This window comes from Oncorhynchus kisutch, linkage group LG27 (genome assembly GCF_002021735.2).
Source record: "Oncorhynchus kisutch isolate 150728-3 linkage group LG27, Okis_V2, whole genome shotgun sequence".
NCBI lineage: Eukaryota > Metazoa > Chordata > Actinopteri > Salmoniformes > Salmonidae > Oncorhynchus > Oncorhynchus kisutch.
Genome location: NC_034200.2, coordinates 16,040,590 through 16,059,359, shown reverse-complemented (window position 1 = coordinate 16,059,359; position 18,770 = coordinate 16,040,590). Strand labels below are relative to the sequence as shown.

General features: G+C 41.3%; 1 protein-coding gene across 2 annotated transcripts; it reads right to left on the bottom strand.

Moving 5' to 3' along the window:
- Positions 1 to 590: 590 nt before the first annotated feature.
- LOC109871709 (cAMP-dependent protein kinase catalytic subunit beta-like) lies at positions 591 to 13,797 on the bottom strand. Of its 2 annotated transcripts, XM_020462672.2 has the most exons (11): positions 13,071 to 13,397; positions 9,778 to 9,786; positions 8,894 to 8,955; positions 8,495 to 8,623; positions 6,699 to 6,797; positions 6,359 to 6,441; positions 5,066 to 5,192; positions 3,730 to 3,825; positions 3,449 to 3,571; positions 3,022 to 3,186; positions 591 to 2,291 (listed from the first exon to the last, which is right to left on the bottom strand). In XM_020462672.2, exons 1-11 carry the CDS (start codon positions 13,114 to 13,116, stop codon positions 2,166 to 2,168), a joined length of 1,065 nt encoding a protein of 354 aa, XP_020318261.1. In that variant the 5' UTR covers positions 13,117 to 13,397; the 3' UTR covers positions 591 to 2,165. The 2 variants fall into 2 exon arrangements, with proteins under 2 accessions (XP_020318261.1, XP_020318262.1); XM_020462673.2 differs by lacking the exon at positions 9,778 to 9,786 and having other exon boundaries at positions 13,071 to 13,797.
- Positions 13,798 to 18,770: the final 4,973 nt, after the last annotated feature.

Genomic DNA, 18,770 nt, shown 5'->3' with positions numbered 1-18,770 from the left:
GTGAACCACCCATTTAAGACTTTTGACATAATGATTTTGGAATGACAGTCACAGGGAAGAGGGTTTAAGGTCCGTTCAGGGTAACTCCTAATTAAACTACATTGGTGTCAGGAGTAGGATATCACATCCCTGACGAGTTTTAGGCACATTTCATTTTGGAGGTAAACTGCCATTTTTTTTTCATATATAGCAGTCTACTAGTAAATCAGACCTATTCTTACTATATTGAACCACTTCAGCTTCTTAAGAGCTTGGATTCCACATTTAACACATCTCCCACTGCCATAGAAATATTTTAAGACAGCTAAGAAAAACACATTTTCTTCAGGAAATGTAATCATTTGTAAATCGTAAACAGTCAAATATTGATGGAATTTCCTGAATGACTTCATTTATAGCCAAACTCATTGAAATGATTGCTGTTGTAATGCCAAAGCCATCTCATTTGACTGGGAAATTATGAAATGATTTAACTGAGAGAAGTGGACATGCCAAACAAAACCCATGACATGTGTGAAAATTATCCTTTTTTTTTTTTAAACAATTACATGAATATTTCAGTCATGATGTGTGATGAAGCCTGGTCTCTCTCTCAGATGTTATCCTGCTTTATATAGTTTGACAAATATAAGGCCCACACATGAACACTCCTAGAGCAGTATGCCGTTATTTACAAGATTACAAAAAACTTTCCAAACGTTGACACTTTAAAAAATAAAATGTATTAGCATCTCTAATGTGTATAAATAAAAACATATGAAACAATGCATATACTTATAATGTAATGAGCTGAACAATGACTGGATTATATGTGATACAAAGGTCAAGGAGCAGTCTTGTTTGTTTTTTTGCCAGTGTATGTCTGTGAGAAAAACACTAATGTACCTTAATCAAGCATTTCAAACTATGCATACCTATAAGTTGCAACACTACATTCTGTCATAAGAATGAAACAAACAAGGAAAGGAGGGAAGTCAAGAACAGCAATAGGGAAAAACATGGGGGGAAAAAATAGTGTTTTGCAATCCCTTTTGAGGAGTTTGCAAGACTGCTTAGCATCAATATATTGTTATGAAGTGTGTACTGGTTTTACTAACAATGTTGAGGCAAAAGCCACAACACAATACACACTGATCAATTTAAAGAGCGCACCTCAAAAGGACTTGATTTCACTTTAACGCATCAGGAGCTCCGCAGCTCCACAAATTCATTTAAAAGTGTCCTTTCTTTATTAGCGGACCTGAAATCTTAGGGAACAAAAAACCTTCAGTTTTAATCCATGTATTAAAATGTTAAATAAAAAGGAGAATACAAATTCAACATATTCTAGAATTTCTCTGACCACGGTTTTGTTATTTTCTGTTTGTAGTTGGGTTCACCATTCCCTGCAATGACTTCCCCGTTACTGGGCTAGAATACCAATGGGCCAGAGAATGGACGCTTTGTGGGGCCGTTGGAATTGGTCTAAAGGGTTCTACAGACAGGCAAAGAAAGGGACTACTCTTCCTCTGTCACCCAATTAGTTGTATTTTGGTCATGCTCTTAGCACGCAATGGTGTTTAATCTTTAAGCGTCTTAGTGACAAAATATACAAAAAGGACAAATACTATTTCTGAAAGCTGGCCAAAACATTGTCCTAGTAGAAGGTGAGAATAATTTTCTATTGAAAAACATCAGATTTGTAACAGACCATAAAATCGAAACTGTTGACGACTGGAGGCACTGCCCTACAAAACCACACAACCATGTGTGATACTGCCACAGACAAGTCGGTTTGAAGTTACACTGTGTGGACTTATATGAAATTGGCCTCTCTCGTATAGTTACCCTCTCTGGTTTTCCTCCTAAATCGAAAAATATCACATCTGTAAAGGGGAGCACAACATCCAAGACAACAACTGCTTCAAAGTTCAAAAACAGAGTGGGTAGAGGGGATAAAAAAAAGGTGTTGTGTCTGCTTTAATACGCAGGTATGTGTGACAGTAAAGGTGTTATCATTGGCACCCAAGGATCATGGCGACCTCATTCAGCCTTGTGGAATGAAGGAACTACGTAGTAATAGTTGAACAATGGTCTCTGCTCCAACCCCAAGTCTTTAGAAGAGTGCAAAGATCCCCTTATTTTTCATGTGTGTTTTAGCCCTGATATATCCACGTGTGCACGTCCTAAAACTCGGAAAACTCCTTTGCGCATTTTTCCGTTACGGAAACACGGATCTCCTCCTCCTCGTAGTCGTCGAAGTTGCTCGTGTCGCCAGCGCCTCGACACTTTGGTATGAACGGGGCTTCCACCTGACAACACAGAGAGCAGGATAACCAGGAGCGGAGTTAGAGTGTGCCTTAAGAGGAGACCAAGCTAGTACTTCAATGAGATTCTAATAAGGCAAGAATTTCCAGATGCCTAGGTAATACGTCCTGTCAGCAAAATGCATTATGAAATCATTCTAGTAAGTCAAATAGAAAACGTTATGACACCATATAAAGACTGTTGTTGTAAGATGATAATACTCCGGAAAAGCACTACTGGACACTAATAAAATACAGAGGCCTTGTCTGAATACCTGTACTTGTGTTAGGATTTTTGGCGATGCAAAAATATAAAGTTATATAGAATGTGACATTTTAAAAATGTAGTATACTTTAAATCCCAGGATGTCATACTCATTTCGGCGTTTCATTTAGAATTCACTGCACACTATTGAGGAAGAGAGTAAGTCTTTTCAGACCCACGTCTGTTTGACAACAGCTAATAATCAGAATAGGGGACATGCTCTGCAGAAATGTACGAATGGCGTGGAACAAGAGAGATTGTGCATGTAGATTACGCCTTCTCAGTATGGCTGAGTAGTAATGTTGATATTTGTTGCTGAAATAGTATGTAGTATGATTAATACACAGTATGTTGTGTTAGTAATTAGTAGGTAAGAATTTGGCCAATGTGTTTCATAAAAGTTAGGTGCTATAAAGAGCAATTCAACTTCGCACTGATTGTCCTCATCCTCCGACACAGCCTTGTATGTACCTTCCTCTCGTAGATGGCAATCCAGTCCGTTGTAGCGAACCACTTGTGTCCTTTGATGTCGTTGACGCCATTCTTCAGGTTGCCATAGCGTTTGGTCAGGTCCACCTGCAGCAGGTTTCTCAGCAGGTCCTTCAGGTCAGAGCTGAAGTGGGATGGGAAGCGGACCTACAGGGGGGGACACACAGAGATTTGTCTAAATGGTCATGTATTGAGAAATGTTCATTTGCTCCTAGTTGGAACTGTATAGTAAGTGATTAAAGACAGAGGCTAAGCCAAAAGCAAGTCAAGCATTCATTGGGCAGTTAAAACCTACTGAGTTAAACTTACTCCATGAGAACATGACAGGTGTTAAAAATGTGTTAAAACTGGAGGTTAAATAGGTAGGCCATTTCAGACATGCTTAATGTAAAAATGGACTTGTCCATACCTTTCCAGACACAATCTTCTCATAGATCTGAATAGGCTGGTCAGCGAAGAAGGGAGGGTATCCAGCAGCCATCTCATATATAAGGACCCCCAGGGCCCACCAGTCCACTGCTTTGTTGTAGCCCTACACACAGCACAATGACAAATGTAGTTCACATACACATATGTAATCTAAATTCATGGCAACAAACTAATGTTCCATGTCTTCAAATGTAGTAATTTAATGCACTGTGTGTGTGTGTGTGTGTGTGTGTGTGTGAGAGAGACAAACAGGACTCTCACCTTGCTGAGGATGATCTCGGGTGCCAGGTACTCTGGAGTTCCACACAACGTCCAGGTTCTGCCTTTTACCCTCTTGGCAAATCCAAAGTCTGTCACCTGACCACCAAGAACACGTACAGTCGGTAAAGCAACATAGCAGAGAAAACATAACCCATAATATCTGCACAGCACTTTGAGATATCAGCTGATGTAAGAAGGGCTTTAGAAATACATTTGATTTGACATTGCAGTATATGCCATAGGCAGTGATGTGTCACGCACAGTGCTCCAGTTGGGCCGGTGCTCACCGGTACACAGTACTGGCACCTCAAATGTTCTACTGCTTGAGAACAAGGATGCAAATTGGCGAGGGCCCAAAATGGTAACACAAAAATTCACTTGGATACATGAAAAATCTGTGTGAGGAGCAAGAAAATTGGCTTATTTTCAGATAATAACAAGTAATAAATACACATTTGAATAATCGCAACACTCCTAACTTTACAAACCACAATAGACAGAGAAAATTATGTCCTGGGGTAGGGGGGGAAGTTGGGCTCTTTGGTCTGGTTTAAGGTTGATCATGACAGGTAATGATAATCTGCCTCCCCAGATAGCTATCTAAAATCTATTTTACTTGCCAAATTCTGCTCTTGGTTTAGCTTTTCCAGGTTTCAGAATTCTCTCTCAAAATCACCCTTTTATTGATAGAAAACCAATCAAATGTAAGTCCACAACAATGCTTAAAAACACAGCAGGAGACCACATTTGAGGTAAAAAAATGTATTAATCTATGTGGGAGAGTGTAGTTGCCCTTTAATTTAATTGTGCACCAGCAAGAGCCTATTGTGTTTGGCTAGTAGCAGTGTTTCTGTAGCGGTGTTTCATGTGAACCTGATTGGTACAAAGTTATCATATCATTCTGCCAGCCAGGTTAGCCTACTTTGCAGACAACATTTAATTGGGAAGTTTTTTGGGGGGAAAACCTTTAGAAATGTTTCAGCATAATAACTGGCTACACAACACACACAGAAGTTTTACCACTTCAGGACGTTGCAGGAAATACATATCACTGATGCATTATTTTCAGGAATTATGAGTTCAATACCATTAACTTCCTGTGCTCAGTCAATGATTTCAATGAGACACAGACCCCTTCCCCTTTTTCTCTTCGGATCTACACGATTCACTTGGATGGCCTATTTTGAGATCAAAACGGTGATAATCGCCGAAAAGAGACAGGTTTGCATCCCTGTCAGTAGGCCTACCGGCATCCCTTATGCAACATTGGCTCTAAAATAAGAACCCTGGTGCTGTAGAATGAAAATGATCCACTTGAAGCACTGGTCACGCATACCTGGATGTAGCCATGCTGATCGATTAGAAGGTTCTCAGGCTTCAGATCTCTGTAGATAAGGTCTAGTGAATGGAGGTACTCAAATGTCAGCACTATCTGGGCCGCGTAAAACCGTGCGTGGGGTTCACTGTGAAGGAAAAGTAGGAGAATCTGTTTAACTGATCACGTAGTAAGCACAAAAATGTAAATGGAGTTAATTAACTACCAGCTATATGAGCACTGAATTTAAAATAAACACACAGACCTCCCTCTGTATTTATTTGGACAGTGAAGCGAAAACATTTAATGCACTGTATCTAGTCCCCTCCATTTGAAGACGTCATAAGGATTTGGATTTCTGTTGTAGTGTATTCTGTTGGTACAAAAGTTACAAAAAAAGGTATGAAAGTTGACTATTTGGTCCCATATTCCCAGCATGCAATGACTACGTCAAGGTTGTGACTCTACAAACTTGTTGGATGCATTTGCAGGAATGTGTCGTGTGGTAGCCTGGTGGGTAGGAGCGTTGGGCCGGTAACCAAAAGATTGCTGGATCGAAGCTACCGGCACCTCTCTGACTCAGAGGAGTTGGGTTAAATGCGGAAGACACATTTATGTTGAATACATTCTGTTGTACAACTGGTATCCCCTTTCCCTTTCTCAATAGAAATGAATGAGAAATAACGTATTGTGTCATTTTAATTGTAAATAAGAATAGAATATGTTTCTGAACACTTCTACAATACTGTGGATGCTACCATGATTACGGATAATCATTGCGTTACAGCCTTATTTAAAATAAACGTAACTCCAAAATAACACGTTATTTATAATTCATTTCTGTTGGGCACAAAAGAATCTGAAACACAACCAAAACAAACTGAAAACGCATCCAACAACATTGTTGATTCACGTGATGTAGTCATTGCGTGCTGGGAATATGGGACCAAATAACTAAACTTTTAAACCTGAATTTTCTAAATACTTCCAACAACCTTCAAAATGGAGAGACTAGATACATAAAGTGCATTCAAGTCTAAATTGGGAAAACACATGTATGAAAATACCCTCAAATAAAAAGGGGACATTCTGTACTGTCACCTCAGAACTTTTGATCTGAAATCTAATTCTGGAGAACAAAGCCAAATTAAAATGTTGTAAATTCACTGTCCAAAAAAAAATACATAGATGAATGTAGGTATATAAAAAAAAGTTTCCCAAAACAATTTTCAATCAACAAATGGAAAATCTATAAACAACTTACAATCAACCCGATATTGTATTGACGAGCAGAACGTTCAGACAGACACTCACCTGAACCTTCCGATTCGTCTTAGATGTGAAAACATCTCTCCTCCTGGAACATACTCCATCACCATGTACAAATTGGAGTTGTCCTGTGGACGGACACAGACCGACATAAACAAATCCAGTCAGATACGGAGGAAACTGAATAATAAAAAGGCCATATGTATGAAGCGTCTCATAGTGCTGGGATCAGCCCCCCCACCCCCATTTAAATCAAATTCATTATGATCAAAAGGACAAACGAGCCCTAAATCAGCACTCCTAGTTTGAGACGCTTGATTCATAGCCTCTGATCTCAATGGCCAGATTAAAAACACTGTATGCAGAAGAAAAAAATGAACTGTACCTTGAAGGCATAATCAAGTCTGACGAGGAAGGGAAAAGACACAGCCTGCAATATTCTCTTCTCATTTAACGTGTGTTCTATTTGCTTGAGTTTCACCACCTACCAGACAAAGAAGTGATCATCAGACAACAGTCTTGACCGACAGTTCAATTACAGTTTAATGATGGCATGACAAAGTTGTAGAGGGATTTTTTTATGGGGGGGGGGGGGGGGGGGGCAGGACAGCTTTAGTCTCGTAATTACCACCAGACTGAGGTAGCAGACCATTTATGTTAGCTCGCGAGATCAGGATGCTTGTGTGGCTAGGACAGCTTTTAGATTGCATTCCAGTAATCACATTTTTGTCACTCGCGCCAAATACAACAGCTGTAGAAATGCTTACTTAAATATGTTACAATAACGAGGCTATATACAGGGGGTACCGGTAGCGAGTCAATGTGTGGGGGTACAGGTTAGTCGAGGTAATTTGTACATAGTCACTTTACCCCTATGCATAACAGCGAGCAGCAGCAGTGTAAAAACAAAGGGGAGGGGGGCCTGACAATTTTTTGTCCCTTCCTCTGACACCGCCTAGTATATAGGTCCTGGGTGGCAGGAAGCTTGGCCCTAGCGATGTACTGGGCCATACGCAATACCCTCTAACGCCTTGCGGTCAGATGCCAACCAGTTGCCATACCAGGCGGTGATGCAACTGGTCAGGATGCCCTCGATGGTGCAGCCGTAGAACTTTGATGATCTGGGGACCCATGCCAAATCTTTTCAGTCTCCTGAGGGGGAAAAGGTGTTGTCATGCCCTCTTCACGACTGTCTTGGTATGTTTGGACCAGGATAGTTTGTGGGTGATGTGGACACCAAGGAGCTTGAAACTCTCGCCCCCGCTCCACTACAGCCCCGTCAATGTTCAGCCCTCATTTAGTCCACGATCAGCTCCTTTGTCTTGCTCACATTGAGGGAGAGGGTGGAAAGAGACTATGGTATTATAATCCAGACACTAACAGGTCCGATCATATCCGTGCATGTGATGGGAGGAACCACTGGCAGACATTACTGCCGGCCGGCCGGTACTAACATTACACAATCGTACTTATGTTATGCCACCAGATAACATCTACAGCAGTGGTATTCAAAGTTGGAGTCGCAACCTTGCAGTGGCGTTGCACAATAAAAAAATTACAAATATTTGAGTACATGTTATTGTATGGAACAAGTCACAGCATACATTTGAGAAAGATAATTAAAATAAATACATTTACTCAATAAAAATTGTATTTGTTTTCTTTTAGTTTTGATAAGAGATAAATGTAATGAATTAAAAAGGTATTTGTTGATGTACCGATTTTCAAGGTCGTGTCATTAGATTTGGGTTGGGGTCGCGAGAACTTCTGGGGGGGGAATGGGTTCCCCAGAACTTCTGGCGGAAAAAAATGGGTCCCGCTGGAAAAGTTGAATACGACTGATCTACAGTGTTATTTCATTCTTGCCCCATTTTTTGTTAGATATTATTTTATTGGAGAGTGGAATTGCACATGATCCTTACTGTATTTTTTATGCTTTATTTAGACGGGTACAAACAGCTGGGATGAGAGTAAGGAGGTAGACAGGGTTGAACCCAGGTCTTCGGTGGGGAGGCATGCATGTGCTTGCTGCCTGGAGCGATACCCACTCGACCAAGGCTTTGCACTTGTTGCCCCGTTTGATGCCCTAAAATAGCCTCTCTTCATCCTCTTCCCATAGCAAGGCGATACATTGCCTTGTCAGCTCATACATGGGTTACCCGTCCTTGAAAAGGCACCAACCTTTTGCTTGTCCAGTATTTTCATGGCGAAGAACTGCTCTGTTCCTTTATGTTTGACCAGCATGACTCTTCCAAACGAGCCTGTACCCAGGGTCTTTAGCCTGTCAAAGTCATCTAGGCCCGTCGTGCTCTAGAATGGGGTCACACAAAACACAGGGTGTGGATTACCTAATGGATATACCACAGCAGCAGTCCCAGGTTTTACTCAGTTCAACTTAGATATTCCCCACATCCACGTCTCCTTTTCTATACACATTGGTGAAGGACTTTGGACCTTCTCCCCAATTCGGTTGGGAAGAAGGCAAAGAGATAGGATGTGATTCCTCACAGAAAGAATAAATGAGAGTCCCCAAACCCTGTATTTCTAGCTCCAACCTTAAGAGCATTGAAAACATCTCACCTGTGGTGGACATTCCCATTTCCGTAAGAAGTCTTCTTTGGCTTTGGCTAGGAACTCTTTCACTGTATGGAAGAAAGATATACACAGGCACAATTAGCTAACAGGAAGGAATTGTCTGTCAACGCATGATGCATTCCTATTTATTGACCTGGGATTTGATTTGCATGGAGTGGGCAACAAAGTACAAAGGAAATCTGATGTGGAAATTCTTGAACAGTACCGGGTATCAATTGTAACAAAATCAGTATGAAATGAAATTCAATTGAGACAAAGACTGGTAAAGTCTATCTCTATTTTACATCCACAAAATGCATGTACGGAGAAGGGGGGGGGGGGGGGGGGGGGGGGGGGGGGCGGCGACGACGACAACATCAAAACGTTTTTTCTAGTGATACAAAAAAAAAAAAAAACACACCAACCAAGACGAGCAGTCTAAGTAAGAAGTGATGCCAAGAGCTCCCTTTGTATTTTTATAAATAGATAGGGGGGTGTACGAATTCACTAAGACAGGTGAAGAGGCTGGGCTCTCTCGAAGCATGCAGAACTCTTGTGCATCACTTTCTTTCTGCACCGACTGTGCATTAGGGCCCAATACTGTTCACGGGAAGGCTTTAACACTCAGATTATTATATACAGAATTGTTTTTGACGAACAAGGACAAACCAAAACACATGGAAGAACACAGCAGACAGGAGATATCCAGAATGACAGAATGCAGATGACAAAAACACAGAGGTTTAGGTAATGGTTTTGGCAGAACCTAGATGGAAGCATATACTGAACCACTACTACAAGCCAAGCTTGGGTTCATTTACAATCGAATCAACACGTGCAAGGTTTCGGACTTCTGTCATTTTGGGAATCTAGTGGAAGAATGGGCATACCAAATGTCTCTATAGATCACCCAAGGATTTGCAGGAACAATGTGGAAGGGATGATGTGGAAGAAAGAGAGAGAGAGAGAGAGAGCATAAATCTAACAAGTATACCAGATCAACAAACATGGACCACATGCAGTGAAGAACAATAGAAGATGACAACGAAGGAAAGAAAAAGACAGTATTAGAGACAGAGAGAAAGAGTTGTCATTCTTCTTCTGGAATTCAGTTTGGCAAAGAAAAACACAAGATGACTAATTACAATGTTTGTTAATGACCCCTGTGGGTAAGAAAGTTTAAAACAGACATGACTAGGATGGCAAATTATGTACAAATACAAAGATGTAGCAAACAGAAAAAGGCTTCAATAATCGTGCCGTTCTTTTTATATAGGCTACAGTGTGTTGAACCACTAAAAATCCCATATTACCCTGGCCTGACAAGTAGACTATGCTGTATATGATAAAATATATATTTTAAAAAATTAACACATTTACATAAGTATTCAGACCCTTTACTCAGTACATTGTTGAAGCACCTTTGGCAACTGTTACAGCCTCGAGTCTTCTTGGCACACCTGTACCCGGGGAGTTTCCCCCCCCATTCTTCTCTGCAGTTCCTCTCAAGCTCCGTCAGATTGGATGGGGAGCGTTGCTGCACAGCTATTTTCAGGTCTCTCCAGAGACTTGTCTCAAAGCCACTCCTGAGTTGTCTTGGCTGTGTGCTTAGGGTCTTTGTCCTGTTGGAAGGTGAACCTTTGCCACTCCAGTCGGAGGTCCTGAGCTCTCTGGAGCAGGTTTTCATCAAGGACCTCTCTGTACATCATTCCCTTGATCCTGACTTGTCTCCCAGTCACTTCCGCTGAAAAACTTTTGGTACCCTTCCCCAGACCTGTGGCTCGACATAATCCTGTCTCTGAGCTCTACGGACAATTCCTTCGACCTCATGGCTTGGTTTTTGCTCTGACATTTTGCACTGTCTATATAGGGTTCCACAGTTGACAGGTGTGCACTTTTCCAAATAATGTCCAATCAATTGAATTTTCCACAGGTGGACTCCAATCAAGTTGTAGAAACATCTCAAGGATGACCAATGGAAACTGGATGCACCTGAGTTCAATTTCAAGTCTCATAGCAATGGGTCTGAATACTTGTAAAAAAAATTCTAAAAAAATTCTACAAAACCCGTTTTCACTTTGTCATTATGAGGTGTGTTTGTATTGAGGATTTTTTATTTGTTTAATACATTTTAGAATTAGGCTGTAACGTAACAAAATGTGGAAAAAGTCAAGGGGTCTCAATACTTTCCGAATGCACTGTATGACCACCTAGCTAATGTAAATGTTTACATAATTAGAGCTGTACTGAATGTGATCACTTTTAAAGACATAAGCTAGGTGTCCATTGTACAGTACAACAATGTTCACCTCAGTACAGTTTTTAGAGATGAGCACCACTAAGTTCCTATTTTTAGAACATGGTTAGCTAATGCAAGATTTTCCTTTTTAAATTTTTTTTTTTTTTAAATGTGCCTAACATGTTTAACAACATGGAAGGTTGATATGGAACAGTGAAAAGGCTCAGAATTCAGTGTCAGAATTAGCCTACCTCCCTACCTCCTTCCCTCCCTGTCAAACTGAGAGCCAAACAAAGAGCTATTATCAGGAACCAGGTTGCCAGACCTGTAAACAGCAACAGGGCAGACAAATCTGTAGCAGCAGCAGTTGAGGGCACTGTGGCTTAGACAGGTTTAACACCAGAAGGTTGAGAGACTGGGGCTCATGTTATGTCAAAACAGACAGGAAAACAGACAGCACAGCACAGGCTTTTGGTTGCACTGATCAGATCAAAGAAAACCGCTTGCTTCCTGAAACTGGAAAGATACCTGTGGCTGACCAGGTTCCTGTGCCTCTGCCTGGTCTCTTCCAACACTTCAGTAAATGTCATATGAACAGATTAACAGCATTGTAAAGTGACAAAGCTTTTAAATGACCTAGATACATTACTACCTACCATAAATGTTCAAATTTGTCCGTACATTGTATCAAAAGTGAAGTAGATGGAACAGCATATATGCACACTCACAATCCAGTGGCATTTCCCAGACTAACTTGCGTAAGATTAGTTTGCAAGCAGTTCACACACATTCAGATCTGGACACAAACCAATGCATCAATATTCCTGACTGTATAGGACTTCATGGGGAAACATTTCAAAATGTATCAAGTCATGCAGTGCATTGATTATCAGCATACATATGTCAAAGTGTACCACTGCAAATTAATACAGTCCCAGGGCTAGTTGCGTCAAAGCTTGTAATTCCCCTTATCCTCTTACGAAGGTCTGGTGACAAGCTGTCCCAGTCAATGACAAACTGTGCTGTATGTGTGTGCATGTAGAACTGCACATCACTAAGATTAAACAGACTCTAAACCAAAATGACATGTGAGATAAATCACTTGGGAAGGTTGCATTACGGGCCGGGTTTTATGAATGGCAAGTGGGCATTTGTCATTTCTTCACCATATTTGGTCACTGTTTAGAGGAGCGCTAGAGTACTGTAGAGGGAAAGCTGTATATATGTGGAGGCAGTCTGATAATTGAAACCCCATACTTATTAAACGACTTATCCTTAGGTGTGATTAATCTAACATGACAATTGTAAATAGTTTAGGAGTGGAGTGAACTTCAGGTTGCTAACGATCTATCACACTTGTAAGATTACAAATTAGCTAGCTAAAACAACTCGAATCTACAAACGCAATGTCAAAACAACAGGCCTCATAGGCTATGAGACCAACACACGTCAGATAGCATAGCAAAGTCTAGACTACAGTACCGTAGCTGGCATTGAACATTACTCTGGCTTGGTGATGTCTCACGGGCCTGGCGGTGGCTCACTAACGCTGATATACAGCTAGCTCTCACTGACGTTAGCTAGGTAGACAACATCATAGCGAAAGTGCTAAAACAACCCGCTAGCTAGCTAATGTTAATGGCTAGCTAGGCCTCTGGACCAGGTTGTAACTATTTAGTTACACATCCCTTGTACTGGTGATCTAGCTGGGATTAATTCACAAACCAATTACTATAAATGACCGTCGATAGCAAAATATAGGGGCGAGGGTGTAATTCATGTAAATGTTTACAACATCAGGGATACATTTGCGTGTGCGTCCTCCCGATGTTGTCCATTTTTTTAAAAATTAAAAAGTAAAACGTGACAATGTTCGCAATACTAACTGGGTAGTTAGCTAACTTTAGCTAGTATAGATAATGCTACACGACCGCCCCAACTCACCGCTCTCCAGCTCGTTGCCTTTCTTGGCGGTAGCAGCGTTTCCCATCTTATGGAAGACACGGCGATCGCTCAGACTGCGGGAGATGGCGGTAGCTAGCTACAGCTGTTGTTGAGTGGCGTTCCCCTTGTAGGCAAAATAGTTAATTTGGAACAATATAGAGAAATTCAATTGATAACGTTACAGCCAAATATGAAAGAAGGAGCCCAAATCCCTGTTCACCACCCCCCTTCTTTAGATACTCCCCTTCCTGGCTCTTCTATATGTCGCTGACATGCAGCTAGCGGTCACTGCTCTCACACTTCTCCCCCCCCCCCCTCCCCAAGCGTTCACTGTTGATTGCTTGGTCAAAGACTTTCTATACGTGAAGAGATGGGATATCGCACTCAATCTGTTTCCGCCTTTACTAAAAGGCTTAAATTAGAGGCTTGTGAGTTGGTCCAGGGGAGAACGACTGCCCCCTCTCACTGAAGCCACAGAAATTCAAGGCCGACGCGGTACTACAGGCATCGTTTGCAGGAAACAGGATCCCCCATTATAGTGAATGTAAAAATGGCATTCTCAATCTTCTTGGTCAATCTTCGTGTAAATACAAAAATACACCAGATGTATGTCCGTGAACTGATTATAAAAGAAATCTCACACAGAAGACGTTATAACGATAATTAAGTTGCTAATGGCAGCCTGCAGTACCCTGGTCTGACTTCAACATCACCTTCAACATTGTTCTAATAATAAGGGTTCAACCACCCACTTGGTGGGAATTGTAACTTTTCTAAATTATTAAATTATCTTTGGTTACGTGGCTCATATAGCAAGGAACGCCACAGTATCAAATACAGCTAACCCTTTAGCTAAATAGTTGTGGTAACTACAATACATGGGCAAAAGTATGTGGACACCTACTAGTCGAACATCTCATTCCAAAATCATGGGCAATATTATGGAATTGGTCCCCCCTTTGTTGCTATAACAGCCTCCACTCTTCTGGGAAGGCTTGCCCCTAGATGTTGGAACATTGCTGCGAGGACTTGCTTCCATTCATTCACTACAGTCCCTGGTTCGAATCCAGGCCGTAACAAATCCGGCCGTGATTTGGAGTCCAATAGGGCGGCGCACAATTGGCCCAGCGTCGTCCAGGTTTGGCAAGGATAGGCCGTCATTGTAAATAAGAATTTGTTTTTATATGACTTGTCTAGTTAAATAAAGGTTTTAAAAAATGCCTTAGTGAGGTCGCCCACTGATGTTGGGCAATTAGGCCTGGCTCACAGTCAGCATTCCAATTCATCCCAAAGGTGTTCGGTGGGGTTGAGGTCAGGGCTCTGTGCAGGCCAGCCAAATTCTTCCATGCCAATCTCAACAAACCATTTCTGTATGGACCTTGCTTGGTGCACAGGGGCATTGTCATGCTAAAACAGGAAAGGGCCTTCCCCAAACTGTTGCCACAAAGTTGGAAGCACAGCATTGCCTAAAATGTCATTGTATGCTATAGCGTTAAGATATCCCTTCACTGGAACTAAAGGGCCTAGCCCGAACCATGAAAAACAGCCCCAGACCATTATTCCTCATCCACCAAACTTTACAGTTGGCACTATGCATTGGGGCAGGTAGCGATCTCTTGGCATCTACCAAACCCAGATCCGTCTGTCGGATTGCCAGATGGTGAAGCGTGATTCATCACTCCAGAGAATGCATTTTCACTGCTACAGATTCCAATGGAGACAAGCTTTACATCACTTCAGCCAATGCTTGACATTGCACATTGTGATTTTAGGCTTGTGTGCGGCTGCTCGGGCCATGGAAACCCATTTCATGAAGCTCCCAATGAACAGTTCTTGAGCTGACGTTGCTTCCAGAGGCAGCTTAGAACTCGGTAGTGAGTGTTGCAACCGAGGACAGACACATTCTTTTGGGGCGGTCCCGTTCTGTGTGCTTGTGTGGCCTGCCATTTTGCGGGTGAGCCGTTGTGGCTCCTACTTATTGTCACTTCAAAATAACAGCACTTACAGTTGACGGGGCAGCTCTAACAGGGCAGAAATTTGACGAACTGACCAGGTGGAAAGGTGGCATCCGATGACGGTGCCACTTTGAAAGTCACTGAGCTCTTCAGTAAGGTCATTTTTGCATATATTGAAAATATTCACTGTATTGGCAAGACATTCTATATAACAAAAAGTATTAAGATCTGAACATGATAAAGATCTGAGAAAGAGTAAAAATGTTGCAAAATAACTCACTCTTCAGTCTCCATTGACTTGCAATGGATTTGATTATACTGCATATACTCTATGGGAGTGTGTGAGAGAGAGTGTGTGGATTTCTTTAGATATTGTCTATATATAAATTGGTCTGCATACCAACAAATATTAAGATCTGATCATTTGAACATGTATTCAAATGTGTAAATGCATCCAAAGACTAAATATAGTACCATACAGAAAGGGATGTATTTCACAAACAACATTGAGTTGATCATATAGGTAACAATACTATACATTTTAAACAGTTTAATTCTGGAGAGAGAAAAAAGAAACCTGCACACCGCTCTTGATAGTATCACTGCTCTTTAATAAGCTTTATTTCAAAATAGATATGGTACCAGTCAAAGGTTTGTACACACATACTCATTCAAGGGTTTTTCTTTATTTGAACTGTTTTTCTACATTTTAGAATAATAGTGAATATATTAGACCAGTGGAAATCTGTCCTTTGGTCTGATGAGTCCAAATTTGAGATTTTTGGTCTTTGTGAGACGCAGAGTAGGTGAACGGATAATCTCTGCATGTGTAGTTCCCACCGTGAAGCATGGAGGAGGAGGTGTAATGGTGTGGGGGTGCTTTTCTGGTGACACTGTTGGTAATTTATTTAGAATTCAAGGCACACTTAACCAGCAGGGCTACCACAGCATTCTGCAGCGATACGCCATACCATCTTGTTTGCGCTTAGTGGGACTATCATTTGTTTTTCAACAGGACAATGACCCAGCACAGTTCCAGGCTTTGTAAGGCTTATTTGACCAAGAAGGAGAGTGATGGAGTGCTGCATCAGATGACCTAGCCTCCACAATCACCTGACCTCAACTCAATTGAGATGTTTTGGGATGAGTTGGACCGCAGAGTGAAGGAAATTCAGCCAACAAGTGCTCAGCATATGTGAAGCATTCCAGGTGAAGCTGGTTGAGAGAATGCCAAGAGTGTGTCATCAAGGCAAAGGGTGGCTATATTTTGATTTGTTTAACACTTTTTGGGTTACTAGATATGATTCCATATGTGTTATATCATAGTTTTGATGTCTTCACTATTATTCTACAATGTAGAAAATAGTAAATAATAATAAAAAAAACTTGAATGAATAGGTCTGTCCAAACTTTTGACTGGTACTGGATGGTGAAGTCATTTTAATGATTCTTTCAAATGTTCTCAAAATCCCAACTTTGATTGACACTGTAAGTATGATAGATCATTGCAATCTTAATATTTCAATTTGTCCTGTTTAGACACTTGAACGATGTTGACACCAAATTTTATGCATTTACACAAAACAGAATTTGTGCTGTGGCGCATTTTGATATTGTACTATACATACAGCGAGGCAAAAAAGTATTTAGTCAGCCACCAATTGTGCAAGTTCTCTTACTTAAAAAGATGAGAGAGGCCTGTAATTTTCATCATAGGTACACTTCAACTATGACAGACAAAATGAGAAAAAAATCCAGAAAATCACATTGTAGGATTTTTTATGAATTTATTTGCAATGGTGGAAAATAAGTATTTGGTCAATAACAAAAGTTTATCTCTATACTTATATACCCTTTGTTGGCAATGACAGAGGTCAAACGTTTTCTGTAAGTCTTCACAAGGTTTTCACACACTGTTGCTGGTATTTTGGCCCCTTCCTCCATGCAGATCTCCTCTAGAGCAGTGATGTTTTGGGGCTGTTGCTGGGCAACATGGACTTTCAACTCCCTCCAAAGATTTTCTATGGGGTTGAGTTCTGGAGACTGGCTAGGCCACTGCTTCTTACGAAGCCACTCCTTCGTTTCCCGGGCGTTGTGTTTGGGATCATTGTCATGCTGAAAGACCCAGCCACGTTTCATCTTCAATGCCCTTGCTGATGGAAGGAGGTTTTCACTCAGAATCTCACGATACATGGCCCCATTCATTCTTTCCTTTACACGGATCAGTCGTCCTGGTCCCTTTGCAGAAAAACAGCCCCAAAGCATGATGTTTCCACCCCCATGCTTCAAAGTAGGTATGGTGTTCTTTGGATGCAACTCAGCATTCTTTGTCCTCCAAACACGACGAGTTGAGTTTTTACCAAAAAGTTATATTTTGGTTTCATCTGACCATATGACATTCTCCCAATCTTCTTCTGGATCATCCAAATGCTCTCTAGCAAACTTCAGATGGGCCTGGACATGTACTGGCTTTAGCAGGGGGACACGTCTGGCACTGCAGGATTTGAGTCCCTGGCGGCGTAGTGTGTTACTGATGGTAGGCTTTGCTACTTTGGTCCCAGCTCTCTGCAGGTCATTCACTAGGTCCCCCCCCCCCCCCGTGTGGTTCTGGGATTTTTGCTCACCGTTCTTGTGATCATTTTGACCCCACGGGGTGAGATCTTGCGTGGAGCCCCAGATCGAGGGAGATTATCAGTGGTCTTGTATGTCGTCCATTTCCTAATAATTGCTCCCACAGTTGATTTCTTCAAACCAAGCTGCTTACCTATTGCAGATTCAGTCTTCCCAGCCTGGTGCAGGTCTACAATTTGGTTTGTGGTGTCCTTTGACAGCTCTTTGGTCTTGGCCATAGTGGAGTTTGGAGTGTGACTGTTTGAGGTTGTGGACAGGCGTCTTTTATACTGATAACAAGTTCAAACAGGTGCCATTAATACAGGTAACGAGTGGAGGAGAGATGAGCCTCTTAAAGAAGAAGTTACAGGTCTGTGAGAGCCAGAAATCTTGCTTGTTTGTAGGTGACAAAATACTTATTTTCCACCATCATTTGCAAATAAATTCGGACAGAATAACAGACAGAACACAGAGCATAAAGTGATCCATTTGAACATTCTAGAGCAGTCAAATGTGTAACGTCATAATGGGCCATGTTTTCAAATGAGGAAGTCCTTGAATTCAAGTTGTTATTTGTCACTCATATATCACTTTTTGTGATCCGCTGTCACCTCATATTTCAATATTCCAAGCTCCTTCCACAATTTGATTTGAACATAAACATTGAAAAAGCTGAAGTTATGAGCAATTCATCAGCCCATCTCTGACTGTCATTGAGTGATTCTTTCCCTTTGGTCATAAATGTAGTAGTAGCAATAGTAGTAATAGCTGTAGTAGGTTTTATTGGCTTCTCGCAGTTATAGACTGAATTGTACACCAATTTACAGTTATGACATAAATCACATATAATTATCAAATGGTAAAATCCTAAACCAATAGAACACTTAATATAATGTTAAAACATGCAATATATAGAAAACAACATTATTACAATGACAAGGTTTGTGTGGCAGCTTTAGAAAATACATCTTTAGAGTCCTTGGGGAGGCATTTCTAAGGCTTCTGGGCTATATGGAGCGAGCATTGATCAGTTTAGTGTGGAATGGGATGGGAGAGTTCTGATAACAGCCTGTGCGTGTCATGGGAGTGTTACGTTTTTGGCTGTTGCAGGATGCCCGTCCTGCTCTCCAAGGAC